Here is a 22071-nt window from a genome sequence, read left to right as displayed (position 1 = left end):
TTTTTTAATGACCCAACCCTATTTTTGCCTTTTCTTGATAATCTCCCCTTGCGAGGGGATATGTCCCTTCATTTTAACAATTTAAATTCCCCTTCACCCAAGGATGCTTTGTATCAAGTTTGGTTGAAATTGGCCCCGTGGTTCTTGAGAAGAAGTCGAAAATGTGAAAGTTTACAGACGGACAGACAGACGGACAGACGGACGGACGACGGACAAAATGTGATCAGAAAAGCTCACTTGAGCCTTCGGCTCAGGTGAGCTAATAAAAGATTATCATAAAAAACAAATTTGCTACATTGAGTGAAAATTCCTTCCTAGCCTTCACCTGCTTTAGTCAATATATATATAAATACATTATTATATGGTAAATTATTAAATATAAAACTATATGAAGACTGCCCTTACCTGCTTTCAGACTGGCCAGCTTTGAGTTATACTCCTCTTCTATTTCAGCTATAGCAGCAGCATGCGAGCCTTTAAGGTTCTGGAGTGAGTTGTCTAAATCAGCACTGGAGTCTCGCCGAGTCAATTCTTCCTTCCCACTTTCACTTTCATAATCCTTCACCGACTGATCTACAACTAACCCCCCTGAATCTCTTAGATCCTCTCCTCCTGAATCTCTTAGATCCTCTCCTCCAGTTTCACTAGTTTCTTCACAAACTTCACTAACTTGAAATCCTCCACTAGAATCTGTTTGATCCACTCCCTTATTTAAAGTCCCCTTCCCAGAATCCTTTGTTTCTCCATCCGTGTCGAATTCACTCGAAGCAGACACCATGACACCAGACTCGTCCACGGTACGCTTGGACGATTTCTCGTCACTGGATTCACTCTCTTTCAAAAATTTTTCTAGCTCGGTCTCGAGTTCATGAATTTTATCCTGATATTCCTGGATCTTGTACTCGGTAGCGAGATTCTGGTGCATTCCGGTCTCTAACTGGCTCTGCAGAGTCTCCATCTCTTTGCTGTATTTACTCTCCATAGCCTCCAGCTTAGCCTGAAATTCCTCTGTCAGAGTTTGTCGTGCTTCTTCCATTTCTTTGTCGTGTTGTGCGTGTAAATCGTTTATCTCTTTCTCTTTTTCTTCTTGAAATCGTGCCTTAAAATAAAAGAAGAAAATCTCTCAGAATGAAAAATATGGAGATAACAAACAGGGTTCAAGATCAAAAGTCCATTTAACAGTACAAAACAGAAGCAGAGCAAACACATATCACCAAAACATCAGAGATGGTTTCAGAAAATGGTAAATAAACAAACACATCCTATATTTACATACCATACATAGAAAGACTGATGCACATAGGATCAAAGAAGACAACTGACCTGTTCGGATTCAATGGTTTCCTCGAACTCTTGCTCCATGAGTGACTTTGCCATCTCGAGCTCCGTGTCGATTCTGTCTCTCACGAGATCCGCTACCTCAGGAGCATCACCGCCACGGATCCCTGTAAAAGCAGCGTAAAAAATAACTCAGGAATAACTAAACAAATAAAAGTCCTGAGGACCACATATCCCTGTAAAAGCAGCGTCAAAAATAACTCAGGAATAACTAAACAAATAAAGGACTTGAGAACCACGGATCCCTGTAAAAGCAGCATAAAAAATAACTCAGGAATAACTAAACAAATAAAGGTCTTGAGCACCACATATCCCTGTAAAAGCAGCGTAAAAAATAACTCAGGGATAACTTAACAAATAAAGGACTTGAGAACCACATATCCCTGTAAAATCAGCGTAAAAAATAACTCAGGAATAACTAAACAAATAAAAGTCTTGAGGACCATATATCCATGTAAGATAAGCGTAAAAAATAACTCAGGAATAACTAAACAAATAAAGGACTAGAGGTTAACTAAATATTAACTAGGTATATTAAACTTGAGAACCACATTTCAATTGAGGTCACTTGGTTATATGCCTGTTCATTCTAGGTTTAACAGTAAGTACTAAGAGACTGGTCTATCAATGAAATCAAAAGCTATTGTTTCTTGCATTATCATGTTATATATTGATCATGTATCAAATAAGTTTCGTAGAACTTTTTAATGTATATTTCCTTGGTCTCCATATATTTGGTCCCCTTGTCATTCATAATTCAGAGTCTGCTTGTATTTTCTGCTCTTGTCCATCTGCCTAAATCAATGTATTTCTACTTACTGTCTATAAGTGTGTCATATTTCTCTTCCGAGGCCTCCAGTTCCTTTTTATGTCTTTTTTCCATTTCTTGTTTCTCTGAATCATAACTTTCCTGCATCTCTTGTCGTAACAGATCCATTTTCTCTTCGTACTCAACATGCACTCGTGCTAACTCCGCCTCGTAATTTTTCACAAATTCTACTTTCACTTTCTCTTTGATCTCTTCAATATCTACATCGGATTCCTCGAGTTCTTTAATTCTCATCTCATAGTGCCGTCTCATTTCTTGAATTTTAGCCTTGTATTTGTCCGTTATATCATCGATGCATTTCTCACGTTCGTCGTTTAGGATCATGGCCTGCTCTAGGTCGTCTGTGAGTTTAGTGATTTTGGTCTCGTACTCTTGTTTGAGTTTCATGAACGTCTCCTGCTTGGCGAGATTGATGGTGCCCATGAGTTGACTCACGGCGACTGCTGACTGAGACTCGCTGGTCTCTGGTGAGCTACTCTCGCTGACCTCTTCGAAATCTTCACTCTCCTTAAGAGTGTCCTGTCTCGAAACCTAAAAACATCAAATGTTTACCCATTTCAGAAAAAAGAGAGAACTTATAGTGAGATAGAGTCACCAATGCATATGATCATCAAATGGCTTTCATTTTTTATTCTAATGTTGACCAAGATAGATAAGGATAAGGACACCATCTTCTGAATATAAAATATATCGTTAAATTAGAAACAATAAAAAGCACCAAAAAATTGACAATCCCCCTTTTCCAACCCCTGTATTCTATTGTCCTTTCTTTAATTTGTTTTTGCCATTTAATTTGCATTTTCCTTGAACCCACCCCTCTTCACGAAATAAAAAAAATCCTCCCAGAATTCAACACAACTTACTGCCTCCATTGTGGTGGGTTTCCCGCCTTCTTCGTGTGCCTCCGATTCCATCTCCTCTAATTCGTCGTCGGTCTTGTCCTCTAATTCGTCGTCGGTTTTGTCGCCCACGTCCTCGGAACTCTTCTTCTCCGGTCTGACATTCTTCTGGGCGTCGATTACCGTACTGGCTGTCTCTGTCGACTTACTCAGAGAATCATCATCCAAGGTCACGGTGGAGGATTGTGGGTAATTTTCAGAGGAGGATTGTGGGTAATTTTCAGAGGAGGATTGTGGGTAATTTTCAGAGGAGGATTGTGCGAGATTCACAGATGCATTGCTTTCTTCTTGTAATTCTCCCTCTTGTTTCTGCAAAAATAATTAAACATAGAAGTATCCCTCTTAATTACTTATATTATGCCATTACACTTGAGGCAAAACTTAATTTGTCTTATTGGTTCTCACAAATACACATAAGATACCGTATAATCCCTATTAACCACCCCTGCCCCTATAAGCGCCTCCTAGTTGTTTTTCAATTGTCAGAAAATAAGGGTCCCCAGTACAGTACTGACTAAAATCATCTAGGAATCATATCAAAATCTGCCAAAATCGGAAGGAAGTGAAAATGAAATTGTTTGAAATTATCCATCAAGACATGGGCCCCACCCTCTGTGAAAAATTCCTGGATTCATTTTTTTATCTTCATCATAACAAAAATGTTATCATTGTTATAGTATTTCATTCAAAGGCAAACAATTACACCTCCATGCATCTAAAGACTTACGGCCCATTCTACTGTAGTGGGACCCACAATGAATCAATGTGTTGCGGAAGTATTTTTTTTATTTTGGAGTACAGGTATTTTAAAATTCTATGGTAAACAACAAGTTGTTCCTATACTGTACCAGAAACACTCAAAAGAAATATCTACACTCAATAGAACTATCTTAACTCAATAGATTTATCTACATATTGGAATGCGATCAGTTGACTTACTTGTGTTTACCTATTAACTCCTTAAAAGTCAATATTTTGTGAAATTCAATCAGCTGATTTACTGATAATGTTAAGAATACTAGTGCTGCAGTGACAGTATTGTTGAATGATTAAGGTTCACTAGCCCATTGCTAGGAGAGATAACTCTTGCTAAGTAATTGATTATTGTTCCTTAATTTTATATTTGTCAAGAAAATTTTAGTGCTACTTCTATTTTTTTTGGCCTGGAAGGTATTCTAGTATTGTGTTAATTTTCATTTGAAAGGGTACTCTTGTAATTCTAATTTTTTTTTTTTGAAAACTTCTAAGTGATACCGCAAAATTTTAAATTCATGAACAGAGAGACGGTGAGCCTTAACTTTAAAGAAAAAATCTAATCACAGATTTAAATGCCCATGTATCAATTATCAAATGATAATGAGGTGAAATATTGAATGAGCGGCTTGTCAACAGCTGGACAGATAGGTTTCCTAAACCATCAAAGAGGTGATGTTATCTGCAGTAGTCAAGATTGTTACAAGGAACTGAGAATTCATTCTTCCTTTAGCCTCCACCATATACATCCCAATCTCCTTTTCATTACTCACAAAATTATTTTTTCACATATTCAGAAAGCAATCATAATAATTTGAAACACGGAAAACAAAAAAAAAAACCAAATCACACACACATAAACATTGCATGCTACTTTTATTTCCTGTCTCTGCATGGCCATAATCAGATATAATAGTGCAAAGACCAAAAGCCACTTTGGGCCTTATTTGGCCCTGAGAATTTCTGAAAAATCAAAACCAATCAGTTTAGGTTACAAATGCAGTATTTATCACATTGCAATTTCTCAAACCTTATTCCAATACCTGAATTCTCAAAACAAAATTTTATTATAGAAAATGAAAGCACCAAGTGTCTACTTCATTTCGATATGGGTGATAGTTAATTAATTGATATAAGTACAGGGCCATTTTATGCATAAGATGGCACTTGCTCTTAGGAACAACAACACCCTTGCCCCGCCCACCCCCCCAAAAAAAATCACCATTTAAGAGATTTTTATGCTTTAATTGCTACAAACTAAGTTTGGGCTCAGGATAAAAAAAATCATTTTCATGAAACTTATAGAAATCAGGTTTCAATTTTCATTACTTCACTGTTTTGATTTTCCAATAACAATTATTTAAATTCCTTCTTTTTAAAACATCTTTTTTAAACAAAAATGATAATTTTCTGAATGAATGTATTTTGATCTTAATTAATTTAAAAAATATGGTACATTTTCATTTTTATAATCAGGCTTTCTAATTTTCATGTAACAACATGCACCACACTTTCTCATGGAACATATAAGAAATTTTAAAATGGAATTTTAAATGCCACTATTATAAGCCAATACACAAAACAGCAACAAAGGCCAGGTACAAAAGTGAAAGGAAAACCTTAACCTAATGTTCAACAATCACAACAGAAGAACCAATTTTCATTTATTGAACCTCTTCCTTTTTTGGCATATATCCCCCCTTTCAGACAAATACCTGGCAATGCATGAATATGTATGCTAGGTTCAACTTAATTTGACAATCACTTCAAAGAAATGCCTTACTTCTAAATTTCTAAATTTGTTAATAAAATCTGTTTCAGAGCTGATTTCCAAAAACACTTTTAAATAAATCATTCAGAATTTTTTTTATTTCATTCACGATTTTTATTCAATTTAGCATGTTGGAATTTAGACAGAGAACATCTCATCTCCATTTTTATACAAAGCCTTCTGGTTTTTGCCAGCCCATTTGTAATGTTTTTTGAGACATTAAGTTTCAAGTGGAGACCTACACATGTATATTCATTGAAGTTTAAATTGATCAATACATCAATCGATCAATAAATGTTTAAAAAACTTTGCTTGACTTCCTCTGGTACATAAAAAGGTGTGAAATACGAATATATATACTTGGATTTGTCCGTAAATTAATGCTAAATATCAAACTATTTTATTAATATATAGAACCGATGTTAACTGAAATTTTGACAGTTACTTAATCAAATTTTGATACTTTGTCTGGTGTACCAATGTAGACTGGGTTCAAATCTCACTGTGGGATTTAGAATTCTGCCCTTTGGATGAGAAATTTACTGGATAAACGAGGTCCAATGTCACAATAAAATTGGCATGAAAAAAGATTTCTCCCTGCTCAATGGCCCTGAGTGCCAAGTTTCACCCCCCACCCCCACCCCTCCCCCTCAACATTCCCCATGAATCTTATATAAAAAAATCCTTAAATCCCTAACGATTCATCGTGATGAAGATTTACAGACTTACCCGTACTCCACACCCCACCACTAAACATCAAGTCTGAACATGCTCCACGTTTTAACACAATCATTAACTAATTAATAATTAACTGATTCAGGCATTTAAATCTATACACTTACATCTTCTTTATGTCTGGCACCAGGATGTAGAATTTAACGAATAATTAATTCTGATATGTCACACAATCGTATCATTATATTTGCAGCAGTAAGAGTGTCATTTGATCATCAACTGCAGGCAATGGACATAACAGAAAATTTCCAGAATTTAGAATGATGAGATATGAGCTCCTGTAAACAATTTCTTTAATTTAAGAACTGCGTCTTTGAGGACATTATCAAGACAAAGAATGTCTCCAAGAACTCCCAAGAAATATTTGCTTGAGTGAAACAGCTTTAACGAAAGAATTCCAAAATAATAGCTTTTTAATTCTTCATGAAAAAACAATCCTATCAAAATATGCACAAGTGGAAATTTCACTTTTCAAAATCAATTTCACTTAGAGCTATCAATTGCATTTGTCCACACACTTTATTAACACTATATCAGCAGATTCTAAGACACACACACATATACACCAACGTTTGATAGGCACCACAATGAATATGTTAAATTATTTCAATACACCCCGAAATAATCCCCCAGAATCCTTTGTTTTCATTCCGTTTATAATCACTGGCCGGCGATTCTTGCAGAATTCCATAGAACCAAACCTTCATTTAAAAGGCAGGGCCTATTGCTGTGTTATTAAATCATTAAATAACTTTTTAAATGGCCCTGAGAGCCCGGTGCTATATACTGTTAGAAGAATTGTTAGCAGTAATACAGGTAAACAGATTACCTCCAAACAGGTTACCTGTCGATTTCTATACCTATATATCTATAATACAGGTTAAAGCTGACATGAATTCTTAAAACGCAACATTTTCATCAATGTACGACTTGATTCATACCAACGATAGCCGCATTCCGCCATATTTCTCTCAGATACCTTGTCTCATTGTAACGATGTATACCCCAATGCGCTCGTTACACCTGAATGATTTTTTGGTTTGGGTGTCGACATGTGCACATCTCCGATGGTAAAGCATACATGAGAACACATAAGGAAATCAAGACATTTCAAATCCACAATAAACAAAATAATTATCATATTTCTGAATAATTATTGATTTGAATCAAAAGGAAAAATGCAAGTTTGGTGAGAAAGTTAGATGCACGAGTATGTATTTTAACAGTTCGCCAATTTATGCAGAATAAACTTGAAATAAAAAGCAGTAAAATCTGCAACACATTTTGAAATTATTATCATTTGAATGGCGCAAAACAACCAACGTCTTTGATTTACAGACCCTATGCAATTGGTGCATATCGAGAAAACGCCTCGAACGCTGTAAACATACCCATACCTGGTAATAGGTTACTGCATTGGTTCGAAGATGTGCACAAGTCAAGCAATATACACCCTGAATTCCATTTATTGAAATAATGCATCACAAAAAGAAATAAACTCCGTAAAAGCTCAATAGTAAACACACTGTCATTACTCCGTAAGACAAGCACGTCGATACACCTAGTCCGTGCTGATCAAATTTTGGTCAGGGAAAATATCACAAGTGGAAAGAGAAGTTATTTGGTATTTGCGCTGCTGAAAAGGGGGGGGGGGTTATAACTGCTGTTCATAAGCTATAATTGTGAATTGTCTATCTACATGTAATTCTAATTTACATTATATACAAAGTCATGTATATAGTCTGCAGTTGGTTTGCATCGCAAAATTCATTTGTCAATTATAACTGATAATTGTAGTACTAATCTCAAATCTAGTAATTTGATGTACGGCAATTATTGACTTCAAATCTTTAAAGCAATTAACCAGAATAAAAAAAATTTATGTGTACATAGATCTATACGTTCTTTAACACACAAACACACGAAGAAATGCCATCCCCTGTTCAGATTGACATTTTGATTTTTTAGGCGGGGAGGGGGGGTGAAAAATAATTGACATGACCGTTATCTAAATATTCTTGGAAGACGGACATCTCTGTCGAATTCAATTTTGAAAATTTTATTTTGAATGTGTCACTCCGACCACAATGTATGTGTATTTTGAGGTATGTATAAATGTTTTATAATTATGGTGTTATATAGAGAGGCTTTCGAGATTTCAGTATCCATGCCTGATAGTCTAGCTACTTTTTTATATTTAAAAATAATTTCTGTAGGAGTATTTGGGAGATAATTCTAACAGCTAAGGTAGGGAGTTTTGACAGTGGTTGAATACGGATAATTTTTATTTACTAATTGTATATTGAACTAACTCTCTCTCTTTCTCTCTCTCTCTCTCTCTCTTCTCTAGCTGTAACCATCTGTTACCATCTCTTATGGCAATAATAGGTATAAGATCCTACGCACTTTGTGCTGTAAATTTATTAAGCCTTAAGACAGATCAAGGGTTTTTTTCAGGCGGGATGTCGAAACTTCATAAATTGAAAAAAAAAATTTTAATTTGGACGAGAAGTTAATCCGAACGGCCAAATTGAAAGAGAAAGTAGAGGTATTGTGAGCAATGAGCTCATGCACTAAATGACACCCTCGCCGCCCATATGGGTATAATGGCAAAGTACGTATACATATTTTGCTGTTGTCGCTAAACCCAAAATACGTGTCGGATCAAAAAGTAAAATGGGAGGTGCACAATGGTAATATGTAATATACCTATAAGATTCTGTGAAAGTTTTATTTAATTTCATTAAGTGGTATATAAGAGGATTTGCAGATAGGAGATGGGTACCCCAAAGCGTACCAGACTTACGGACGGACATAACTATTACTATAAACCCTCCCACTTTTCAAGCGGGAGATATAATAAACGTGAAATATGTACATCACAGGAATGGGTACATCGAAGAACTTTTTAAAAACGCCTCTTAAACGCATTCACGTCGGAAGGAAATTAAAAAGGGGGGGGGGGGGGGGGGGCTGGGTGCAAAGAATTTTTTTTATACATTCAAAAAATCTTACAAGCTTAAAAAAGGGTGAAAATGTCCTTTTCCTAAACACAAATATCCTATTTCATGTGTGGGAAAGGGGGTTGGGTGGGTTCAAACTTCAGTAACATAATTTTTCTCCAAACACCAACACTTTCCTCTTTTTTAACTTATAATACTGCGACTTGTCTAAAAAGGGGGGGGGGGGGCTAAACCTACGCAGCAATATTCAATGTCTATACTTAGTATATATTTGTAAAAAAGCCCCCCCCCCCCCCCCCCCCCCCCCGGTTCCGACACTTAAATGCTGAACCTGGACAACAAACAAGAGAATTTTCAAAAACCTAATTGTAGGTAGAATATGGAATTCTCACGGGGGGGTTTCCTCTCTCTCTTTTTATTTGCTTTTTCTAGTAATCATTAATTATTTATGTCTAGAAATTTAATTCACATTAAATTCTATTTTCATTATCATTGTACCACAGAATCAAACTCGTTTATTACCCCTTGCAACAAGTTGCGTAAGGTATAATGTTTTGGACCCACCAGTCAGCCCATTTTTTGGGGGTCAGCGCAACTTCTTATGAACTATGCTGATATTCAGAGGATTCAATGTGTCTGTATTTGTACATCACCAGGAAATTCTGAAATCTTTATTTTTTCGGGAATGTCCGCACTTTTACATTAGATTTTGGCCATATCTTGAGATAAAAATGAGCACTTTGTCAGCTAGCACAATTCCTCATAAACCGGTGCATACAATTTCGTCAAACTTAGCAGATAATTAGGTCACAATGTGTATAGATACATGTGCATATTACAAGGAAATTACGATTCCTTTATTTTTTTCTGTGAATTTCAGCACTTCGACTTATGTGGGAGTGTGGGTTATGTGAATTTGCTCACTTTTTCTTTCATTGAGCATAGAATTATAAATAACTTTAAATCAAATTATATTAGGTCTAATAAAGCCAATATACAGTATTTATTTGATCATAAAGAAATCCGATCTGTTTCAGACGTTTTTCTGAAAATATTTTTATGAGAGTGTTATGCATGTTTTACCCCCCCCCCCCTTTCACGGGAAAATGTCTTCATATCTTCAATAGGTGAATGATTCGTAATAATGCATACTTTATTATAAATTTGATGAAGTTGAACCATGTTTTCAAAAAATTTATTTACACCATTTACAGACAAGAGTTATGTTTATTCTTGAAAAAAAAATTATTTGCATTTTCTTCAGTCAACCCCACGGCGCTTTCAACCTTTGATATTTTCCCTGACGAAATAAATTGATAGGCATGGACCACGTGTGTCCAAGCAGTTTTTTACTGTTGAGTTAGCAATGGATTACATGATTTATGAGATGCATTTTTCAATAAAAGTGAAATAGGATAATTCTTTCGACATATGCACATCCCTGTAACGATAGCAGTATTCAGGTAAATATTTCTATCGCTGCGTTTGACGCGTTTTCTCGACTGACTTGCATGTAATTTTTGCTCTACTTGAATATATTCCGTGTAAGTTTTATTTTCTATATTGCAGCAAATGCATTCAAAAATAATTTAATTCTCGGAATAGATCTAGTTTCTGTTGAGTTTTTACTTTTCAAACATGTATATTGGTTAGATTTATGGACTTCTTAAAACTTTGCTATCGGAGATGTGCACATGTCGACAGCCAGGATAGAAAATCACTCAAGTGAAACAGTTCTGAAATCCTATATATAGCAGGTACAGGTGGCCAAAAATGTTCGATTTAATATGGCGGAATCGAGGAAATATGGCGGACAAAGGCGTACAGGAATTTAGTAAGTCGTACAAATATGATAAATGATGGCTTTTTAAGAGTTCATGTCAGCTTTAATATTAAAGGTAATTCTGCTCCTGTGTTAAATCTCTCAGATAAATCTAATTTTGTTCTGTGCCTTGTTTTCTGCTGAGTCAGCTGATTGAGGAATGGGATAATTCTTGAAATGGGGTGGGATGGGGGTTACATATGCATATTCTATGGGTGCGTCGATTTACCCTAAAAGAACCCAAAAGGAAATCAAAAGGGCTCAAATAAATATATCAATATACATTGAAAATTAATAATTCGAATTAAATTATAATTATTATATTATAAATTTACCTTAAAGTTTGCAAAAACACACATTTATAATATTGGAACTTAATATTATGATACAACTTTTATTACACATTAAACACTTAGTCTAAACCTGGTCAGATATGCTTTGATTTCTTTTAGCTGAAATTTACAAAGTACACTGTATTATTCTATTTCTCCTTTGTTTTACCATATCTTACTATATGGTATTTGATAAATAGAGAAATAAAGTTTTATTTAAAGACATGTTCTAGGCATATGGTATTGGGGTGGGTGTGTGTATGGGGGTTGGTGTGTGTATGGGGGGGTGGATGGGTGGGTGGTGGGGGACCTCCCATTCCCACCCCAAACACAAACTTTACCTTCAAAAAACTAGTTTTAGTTTTAATAAAATATGAAAGTATTTATTATATATCCATTTATTCTCTTTATTTCAAGTCCTTTTGGGTCGTTCTTAATTTCCTTTTGGGTCCTTTTGGGTTCCTTTTGGGTCCTTTTGGGTTCTTTTGGGTAAATCAATGCACCATATTCTGTGAAGAATTGGTTGAGTTTCCAAAGAATAAGTAGAAATATACTGTGTTAAATCTCTCAGAGATAAATCTGATCTTGTTCTGTGCCTTGTTTTCTGATGAGTAAGCTAATTGCAAGAGGAATAAAAAAATTCGGAAAAGAGGGTAGGGGTGAGACAAACAGTCATATTCCAAGATGAGCAACTGATTGAGTTTATACATTTTTCAAAATGAAAATTATAAAGGTTCAAGAATACTGTTAACCAACTTTTGTTCAAGTGCGAGAAATTTTAGCGAAGTTCGCGACAGTCTCACCATCGCGAATATTTCTCGCCACGAACCGGTACGTTACACCCCTCTGTCTATTTACAAAAGATCAAAAGAGGCCTAATCGCAAAAAATAATCATCGCCAAATAGTGTACCCTTGGTATCTCACAAAATAAAGTCGTTGCAAATTAAAGTTGATTTACAGTATGCAAATTCAGAATCCAAATATTTATTCAAGTCCATTTTCAGTTAATGGCCTATACAGGGATTGACTGAGGAACAGACTACATTCAAAGCACTCTTAACCATGTTAACAATCAACATCAACCATTTAAGAAGAATTTCCAAGAACCATACACATTCCAAAGGAAAACTTCAGTCTTGTCAACCATGTAAAAGAATTCTCGAGACCCATAAACATTCCAAAGGAAATCTTCAGTCTTACGTATTCAAAGTACTTACAAATAACTACTGAATTCAGTAAGTCCTTATAACACCCAGCAGTAGCACTGTAAACATTACAGTGTGTGTTATGTATTGATATCAAACACTCCAACCGGAGTATAATCTTATATCAACCCTACTTCAGAGGCCCCAAGTCTCTCCGATTCCATTAACCGTGATGTAATAATAAATACACAGTTAAAGCACATAGATCGACAGTTAAATCTGAGAGAAACATCTTAGCAAATTCTTCGATATTTAGTTTTCTGTAAGCAGAACTCAAAAAAAAAAAAATATTTTAAGTGAGATCACTAATGTCCAGCTGACATATCAATTTCTTTAAAAAAGATGAACCTCTATTCAAAGGTCACCTCTCTATAAAGTTCACTTTTGATAGATCCCGTAGGTGACCACTTAATACAGGTTTGACTGTATTTAGTTTTCTGTAAGTAGAACTCAAATTCTTACAGCCAGTTGAATAAACTGTTAACTCTTTCAACACTGAGTAACTTTTATCAGGCAACCCCCAGTACATTGAGTAACTTAAGCCATCATCAGAAAATTCATCTACCATTAGAAAAAATACTATAACTTCTTTATTTAATTAAATATTTTAATAAAAGACACATCATAAGAAAGGTGAGGCATTTCTCTTTTAAATGATATAAATTTTATATATCTAAAAAATTATTTATCAAGTCAAAAAAACTATTAAATTCATAATTACATTTTATAACGGATCTTATGCAATAATTTGATAAATTTGCTGCTATGAAGTTTCAAAATCAATTATGTTCTACCATGGTTCAAAAAGAGAAATTATTTCTGAGTAAAATGATATGCAATATGTCAGCATTTATCAAAAAGCAAGTCCATAATTGTCAATAAATAAAACAGGGTGTTTCAGAACATCGGAAGAAGTCTGGCGCATTGAAAACATCCTCTGTTTAGGAGCCTTGATATTCCGATTCCAAGTCATCTTTCTCCGACAAAATTTCACAACATTGTTAATAACTCATGTATTTGTTGTCTAGAAACATTTATAATGTCTAATTCCCTCATTTTATGAAATCTTTCATCGCCAGAAAGATCGGACATTTCGTCGTTTACCGCCATTTTGCCTTCTTCTTCGTTTTTTTTACTAATCATCTAATTTTCCTTATTTTTTCTTATTTTTCGTCATGTCGGCCGCCATTTTTGTAAACGGATGTTTACATCATTCTACCCATAATTCATAGCGAAAGATTTTGCGCAGAGAACACTTCCTATTTCTAAGAATAACTTGTTTACTTTCACCATGTGCCTGAGACCGAAATTTCGGTCTACCTTGTTCAACGACGTTTTTTTTTTTTTACCGAAATTTCGGTCTACCGTGTTGAAAGGGTTAAACAAAGTGTTCCCCTACCCACACAGTTAGGTAATACCCCCCCCCCCCAAACTCTTGCTGTTTAACTTCTTTAATTTTCACACTCATCTTTCTTTGATAGTTTACCATTCCTTATACCCATGTCATATTTGCATTTCATTTCTTCTCTAACCCTTTCTATTTAACCACTCTCCATGATTCCTCAATTTTTTTTTTATTACTATCCCCCATCCCCAACCAAACCCTCCCTGCAACCCACATTCCCATCCCCTAATGAAACTCTCCACAGTAGCTCCTTGACAGATTGATTAGCCATACTATGACTCCCCTTATATTTCACTTCTATGGCTTTTCCCTGACTTACCATTTCTTCCAGCTGTTCTATCTTCATCTCTAACTCTTCCAGCTCTTTCTCTTTCTGGTCTTCCTCCAATTTTTTAATTTTTTCTCCGAAATCGTATGTCATGTCTGCCGCCTGTCTCTTCAGCTCGATCTCAAGTTGAACTTTGAACTCTGACTGCACGTCCATGATCTCAGCTCGATGTTCATGCTCCAAGTCCTGAAAAGCATTTCCTCATTTTTCACATTTGTTTCTTTTATTTGTATAGTAATACTAAAAATATACCTTAATTCCTATTTCAATGCCTTGATCTGCCTTCTCTCTCACCCCTTTCTCCCCCTCTTCCTCTCCATTTCTCTCTCTTTCTCATCTCTTTCATTGCCTCTACTTGCTCTCTCTCTAACTCTCTCTCACCTGTCTTAATGCCTCTATCTGCTCCCTATGCTGATGCTGTAGCTCGTCGTACTGCTCCTCTTACACTCTCTCTCTAACTCTCTCTCACCTGTCTTAATGCCTCTATCTGCTCCCTATGCTGATGCTGTAGTTCATCATACTGCTCCTCTAATACTCTCTCTCTAACTCTCTCTCACCTGTCTTAATGCCTCTATCTGCTCCCTATGCTGATGCTGTAGTTCATCATACTGCTCCTCTTATACTCTCTCTCTAACTCTCTCTCACCTGCTTTAATGCCTACTATCTGCTCCCTATGCTGATGCTGTAGTTCATCATACTGCTCCTCTAACACTCTCTCCTGCTCCAGTGATGCGTCCAGCTCTTGTTGAAGTTTCAGCAGTTTATCACTGATCTCGCCTGTCGTTCTCTCGCTCGACTCTTCACACTCTGCCAGGTCTCTCCTACACTTCTCCTCCACTTCTTCCTTCTCTCTCTCCAGAATCTTCAATATGGCCTCTTTTTCCTTCAATCTGTTATTCATTTCTTCAATATGGCACTGTTTTTCACGCATCATTTGCTCCATCTCTGTGACCTTGCTTTCTGTCAAGGTCATTTTCTCCCTAAGTTCTATATTTAGTTGAGACTCTAATTCTAGTTTCTCCTGAAGTTCAGCAATTTCATTGGATTTTTCCTCCAGTATTTTTTCTAATTCCTGGATCCTACTGTCACTGTCTACTGTTGCCTTTGCTTCACTCTGTTCACTGCTTTCTTGATTCTGTTCTTCACTTTGTGAGGTCACTTCCTCTTTCAGTGATGTCACTTCCTGTGTTGTGGCTTCTAGCTGACTGCGTAGTTCTTTTATTTGAGATTCATAATGATCTTTTAAATCCTGGGTTTCTTTTTCATGCTCTTCCTTTAGTCTAGTCTGCATGGCTTCTTCTGTAAAATAAAACATTTCACATATTATCTCTAACCTGTCAAGAAAATAAATTCATGCACTTTCTGTTTATAAGTAAGTCTAACATTGGGAATTGACCTGTATCAATATCTTTTACCTGTTTACTTATTGAGAAAATGTCTTCATAAATATTTTCCATCATTAGATGCATCAACCATGCAAGTTAAATCATAACAGGCTGTAAATTACAGTGCTACTCTAAAAACATTACCCTGATCACTCATCTGGAAAATATAAGGTCAGATCCAGTATCTGATGCAATCTGATCTGCACTGCATAATCCTGGTGAAGTTGATCTATTTAAAACTCTGGTGGAGTTGATCTATTTATAACTCAGGTGGAGTTGACCTATTTATAACTCTTGTGGAGTTGATCAATCTATAACTCTAGTGGAGTTGTTCTATTTATAACTCTGGTGGAGTTGACTTATTTATTACCTGACTGCTCCTCTACTTTAGTTTGGAACACTTTGATCTGCTCCGCGTAACTCTGGTGGAGTTGTTTTATTTATAACTCTGGTGGAGTTGTTCTATTTATAACTCTGGTGGAGTTGATCAATTTATTACTTGACTGTTCCTCCACTTTAGTTTGGAACACTTTGATCTGCTCCACGTAACTCTGGTGGAGTTGTTCTATTTATAACTCTGGTGGAGTTCTTCTATTTATAACTCTGGAGGAGTTGATTTATTTATAACTCTGGTGGAGTTGTTCTATTTATAACTCTGGTGGAGTTGACCTATTTATTACCTGACTGTTCCTCCACTTTAGTTTGGAACACTTTGATCTGCTCCGCGTAACTCTGGTGGAGTTGTTCTATTTATAACTCTGGTGGAGTTGACCTATTTATTACTTTGGTGGAGTTGATCTATTTATAACTCTGATGGAGTTGACCTATTTATTACCTGACTGTTCCTCCACTTTAGTTTGAAACACTCTGATCTGCTCCACGTAACTCTGGTGGAGTTGTTCTATTTATAACTCTGGTGGAGTTGTTCTATTTATAACTCTGGTGGAGTTGACCTATTTATTACTTTGGTGGAGTTGACCTATTTATTACCTGACTGTTCCTCCACTTTAGTTTGGAACACTTTGATCTGCTCCGCATAACTCTGGTGGAGTTGTTCCATCTCTCTCTGGAGTTTCTCCACTTCCTGTGTCTGGGTTGCCATGACTTCCGCTCGGACCTTGAGAAGTTGTTCGTACTCCTCTAACATACGAGAGCGGAGCGCCGCGATCTTCTTCACGCTGGGTTTCCAAAGTCTCCTGGACATCTGCAAAATAACGCATATTATACAGTAAATCATGCTTAAAGTGAACGCAAATTAACTTGTACAGTAATATGATTTTCATTCCAAAAACTTGTAAATATATACTTAACAAGAGGCCCACGGGCCTTATAGGTCACCTGAGCATTATGCATCAACTTTCCTGTTATTGAATTTGATTCATGTTTTAATTTAAGCCAGATGATATATGGCATTCACAATTTTGAAAGAGGCACCATTGGTCATAATAACAGTACACTTAACAGTTGCTTAGCTTGGTTACTGAATATCCATACGCAGGGTAGGGGACCAACTAATCAGTAATATTCAGCAATAATCAGTAGTGCGCCTAACACTGTGAAATAAACCCCTTACCCTAGGTCCACACATTGCACAAATTTAATAAGACACTCTTAAAATTGCCTATCAAAAAATAAATGAATGTTTTATAAATACAAAGGAGCAGATTTCAAACAATTTATTTTCAGTAAATAAGTAGAGCCCTCCCCCCACCCCTGACCCAGGTTCCTTGAAATTCACAAGTCTGCAGCTTAGGGCCCTTGCTCGTCATGACTATATAGGTAGTTAATCTGCTTCATACCCAAAGACAGAGAAGAAAATTTTCAAAGATTTAATGGATTTTCACTATATAATCAAAAGAGCCCTGCCCTAACATCAGAACCCCTGACTCTGGGGCCATAAAATTCATAATTTTAGAAGAGGCATTCTTGCCCATCATAACTATGTACTTAGTTAGTCTATTTAATTCCTAGGAGCAGAGAAGAAGATTTTCGAAGAATTCATGTATTTTTACTATATAATCTATAGAGCCCCCCGCCCACCTCCTCAACACCAGAACCCCTGACCTTTGGACCATTAAATTTACAATTTTGGTTGAGGCACTCTTGATCATCATAACTATGCACTTAGTTAGTTTATTTAATACCTAGGAGCAGAGAAGGTTTTCAAAGAGTTCATGAATTTTCACTATATAATTAATAGAGCCCCCCCCTTCAACATCAGAACCCTTGACCCTGGGGCCATAAAATTCACAATTTTTGTTGAGGCACTCTTGCTCATCATATCTATTTATTTGGTTAGTTTATTTAATACCATGGAGCAGAGAAGAAGATTTTCAAAGAATTATTGTATTTTCATATATTATCAATAGAGCCCCCCCCCCCCCACACACACACACCAGAACCCTTGACCCTGGGGCCATAAAATTCACAATTTTCGTAAAAGCACTCTTGCTCAACATAACTATACACTAAGCTAGTTTATTCAATACCTAGAAGCAGAGTAGATGATTTTCAAAGAATTCATGTATTTTAATATGTAATCTATAGAGCCCCGCCCTAACACCAGAACCCCTGACCTTGGGACCATAAAATTCACAATTTTTGTTGAGGCACTCTTCCTCATCATAACCATGCACTTAGTTGGTTTATTTAATACCTAGGAGCCGAGAAGAAGATTATCAAAGAATTCATGTATTTTCACTATATAATCAATAGACCCCCCCCCAACACCAGAACCCTTGACCCTGGGGCCATAAAATTCATAATTTTGACTGATACACTTTTGGTCATCATAACTATGTACTTGGTTAGTTTATTTAATACCCAGGAGCAGAGAAGAAGATTTTCAAAGAATTCATGTATTTTCACTATATATAATCAATAAAGCCCCACCCTAACACCAGAACCCCTGACCCTGGGGCCATAAAATTCACAAATTTTGTTGAGGCACTCTTGCTCATCATAACTATGCACTTAGTTTATATAATACCCAGGAGCAGAGAGGAAGATTTTCAAAGAAATAATGCATTTTCACTATATACTCATTAAGCCCCGCACTAGCACTAGAACCCCTGACCCTGGGGCAATGAATTTCACAATTTTGGTAGAGGACTCAATGGTGATTACAATCATGCAAACAGTTTGACTGCTTGATGTCCAGGAGTAAAGAAGAAGATTTTTAAAGATTGAATTAATTTTAGTGGTTTTGGCCCCGCCCCTCAGGCCCAATGGGGGCAGGGATCATGAAATTCACAATTTGTGTTCCCTTTTAGCCATAGATGCTTTGTGCCAAATTTGGTTCAAATTGCTGCAGTGGTTGCAGAGAAGAAGCTGAAAATGTTCAAATGTAAACACACGATGGACAACGGACGACTCACGTCGCACGATGACGGACGAAAACGGATAGCAATAGGTCACCTGAGTTTACTCATGTGACCTAACAAAAGTAAAGAAGCAAAATTGTCACTTATTGGCATTTCGTTTCAAGTGCCATGTTTTTACTGCAAAAAGACCAATGAGCAACATGTAATATTCTGAAGTGCCCTTTAAAAAATTTTACTGTACATAACATTTTACTGCAATGCATGCAGAAAAGCTGATCAATCATATTTTATTGATTTGATAGAAACAACATTTCAACTCTAAGTATCTTCACAATGCAACAGTTTTGAAAAATGTCATTACAAACTTCATAATGAGAAGACAAATACTGAGTAACTTCTACCAACATTTTGCAAAATACACAGAAATTTAAAATGATTTAAGCTCAAAAAACAATTTACAATTCATTTACTTCATAAGAATAGTTCTTGTCACAAATCATTTACAGTATTTAACTGAATGTAAACAAACTGTTTCTTCACTTGTTTCATCTCTTTTATGTTGCAATGTATTTATACAGAATGTTTCTTTAGTTGATAAAATTGATAGCTGGATTTCAAACTGAGGAATCCAGGTTAATAGTAACATTGTCATGGACAATAGTAGGTTTGCAATCAGATACTCTATATGGATCTGATCCTTTTGAAGTAAAACTCTCACGTACTGCAACCAAGCGGCCTCATCTCGGCACTTTGTGTGTAGACTTGAGATATGTCTGCCATCCTTTTACAGAGGACGTCTACGGGAATCTCGTATCCGTAGGTGTATTTCCATTTGGCCGCTTCATATCGAGCCCTCTGTACCTGTGATCGGCTGTCAGCTGAAAATTCAAAATTAATATTAATTAACATAACTTCAATGGGAAAATACTGCCAGTTAAAAAATCAGAAGTCTCTGTCTAGACTGAAGCTCTACTGGTTTGTACTTTTAGCAAAGGAAGAGAAAAGTACTGAAGCAGTTGTAAATTGAAACTGAAACTTTTCAACAGCAATAAATATAATAATGACCCTTGATTAAGTCTCTTTATGTTCTTATTATAGTCTACTTGCATGCCACTTTATATTATAATCAGACTAAAACTGTATTTGGAGTAGCATTTTGAGAGTATTTAACAGAAATTTCTATTTTAAGTAACCATGGCAACACCATTCATTGAAGCAAAAAACTGATATACAGAATTATGTATCTTAGTGTAGTCTACTAATGTGCCAAGTTATATTGAAATCAGACTAAACTATAGGAGGAGTAGCATTTTGAAAGAATTTCACAGAAATTTCTATTTTTAGTAACCATGGCAACACCATTCATCGAAATCAAATTCCAATAAACAGAATTTTGTATCTCAGTGTAAACTACTTGCTTGCCAAGTTATATTGAAATCATACCAAAACTGTAGGAGGAGTAGCATTTTGAAAGAATTTCCAAAAAATTTCTATCTTTAGTAACCACTGCAAATCAAAAACCGATACACAGAATCATGTATCTTAGTGTAGACTACTAGTTTGCCAAGTTATATTGAAATCAAACCAAAACTGTAGGAGGCGTGGCATTTTGAAAGATTTCTATTTTTAGTAAAATGGCAAAATTCATCAAACCAAAAATCAAACAAACTGTTCATCGAAATCAAAAACCAATACACAAAATTATGAATCTTAGTGTAGACTACTTGTTTGCCAAGTTATATTGAAATCAGACTAAAACTGTAGGAGGAGTAGCATTTGAAAGAATTTCATAAAAATTTCTATTTTTAGTAACCATGGACACACCATTAAGGTATTCAATGTATAACGACCATATTTTATACCTAATAAATGAACGGTCCAATATTTTTAATCATGGTAGCAATTTGAAGATGTTATCAAATGAAAATGCTCCACCAAAGGAATTTACAAAATTTTGATTATTGTCCAATTAATATCACTTTGAATTTTACATTGAAGTCTATGGGCAGTGCATGTTTTTATAAGATATTGTAAAAAGTAATTTGAATTTCAAAGAAATCTCTTGGTGAAAATATGCATAAACTCCCTCTTTATAAAAATATAAAATAAAATAAATTATTTACTGCAGAAATTTTGTGAAATCAAAAATTTTCATCTTTTCATCAAGGGCAAATAACTCTTCAAAAACTGTAAATGTACAAAATGACCATCTCCTGACATGTTATCAGTCTTGTGAATTTGGTTTATTTCACTTTTATCGTTTTCTAGCTTTGTGCTTTTAACTAATTTAAAATTATTTAAAATCAGTCAAAATCCCTTCGTTATACATTGAATACCTTAACTATATTTCTTTACTTAATTTTGTATTTTTCAAAAATAAATTTTTTTGATCAGTTACGCCATATATGGCTTTAAAAGATGTTTTAAATCAACTAAATGGAAAACATCATACCTTTGTCTTCATTCAAATGACATGATAGGACTTCAATTTACATACCAGCTACATATCTGACCTTTTTAAGGTACATTAACCCTCTGCGCACTCATATGAATTTTTTTTTTAACTTTTATGATTTTACAGAGGAAATGTATAAGCTGAATAAAAAAAACCAAACAATTATAGAATGGCTTGCTGGGCAAAATTTGACCAAAAAAAACCCCACTTCAACTTGGCAAATTTATATAGGAATATTAGACATTTGTGTCATTAAGAGTTATCTCTCTTATCAGAGTGTCAATTTACCTTAATTAAAACAACATCTTCTTCAGAAGGATTCCAGAACAAAACCAAAAGGTTCCTGACCATTTCCAATTTTAGAAATGAATTCAAATGAGAAACAAAGATTATGCTGATTTTAAAAGTAAAATTTAACTTACGTGCCTTGTATGTAAATTGATTCCTTATCAGAAAATCAGAAATTAAACCAGGCTTTTTACAATGAAATATCAAGCATGTAGAATAAGAAATGTTAAGATCATATG

General features: G+C 35.4%; 2 protein-coding genes across 2 annotated transcripts; both read right to left on the bottom strand.

Moving 5' to 3' along the window:
* Window positions 1-405: 405 nt before the first annotated feature.
* Window positions 406-14834, bottom strand: LOC134264933 (myosin-11-like; the record flags this gene model as incomplete). Its single annotated transcript, XM_062747181.1, has 6 exons — window positions 14763-14834; window positions 14373-14567; window positions 3031-3375; window positions 2158-2698; window positions 1324-1445; window positions 406-1099 (listed from the first exon to the last, which is right to left on the bottom strand). Coding segments are annotated over exons 2-6 (1867 nt in total), but the record flags the coding sequence as incomplete, so codon positions are not given.
* A 118-nt stretch (window positions 14835-14952) lies between these two features.
* Window positions 14953-19967, bottom strand: LOC134264932 (trichohyalin-like; the record flags this gene model as incomplete). Its single annotated transcript, XM_062747180.1, has 3 exons — window positions 14953-15680; window positions 16757-16970; window positions 19852-19967. Coding segments are annotated over 3 exons (1058 nt in total), but the record flags the coding sequence as incomplete, so codon positions are not given.
* Window positions 19968-22071: the final 2104 nt, after the last annotated feature.

The sequence above is a fragment of the Saccostrea cucullata genome, unplaced genomic scaffold (assembly GCF_032062105.1).
Source record: "Saccostrea cucullata isolate Sc308-1 unplaced genomic scaffold, CSIRO_AGI_Scuc_v1 ctg11516, whole genome shotgun sequence".
Taxonomy (NCBI): domain Eukaryota; kingdom Metazoa; phylum Mollusca; class Bivalvia; order Ostreida; family Ostreidae; genus Saccostrea; species Saccostrea cuccullata.
The sequence above is the reverse complement of the archived record's forward strand: the minus strand, read 5'-3'. Positions and strand labels throughout refer to the sequence as shown.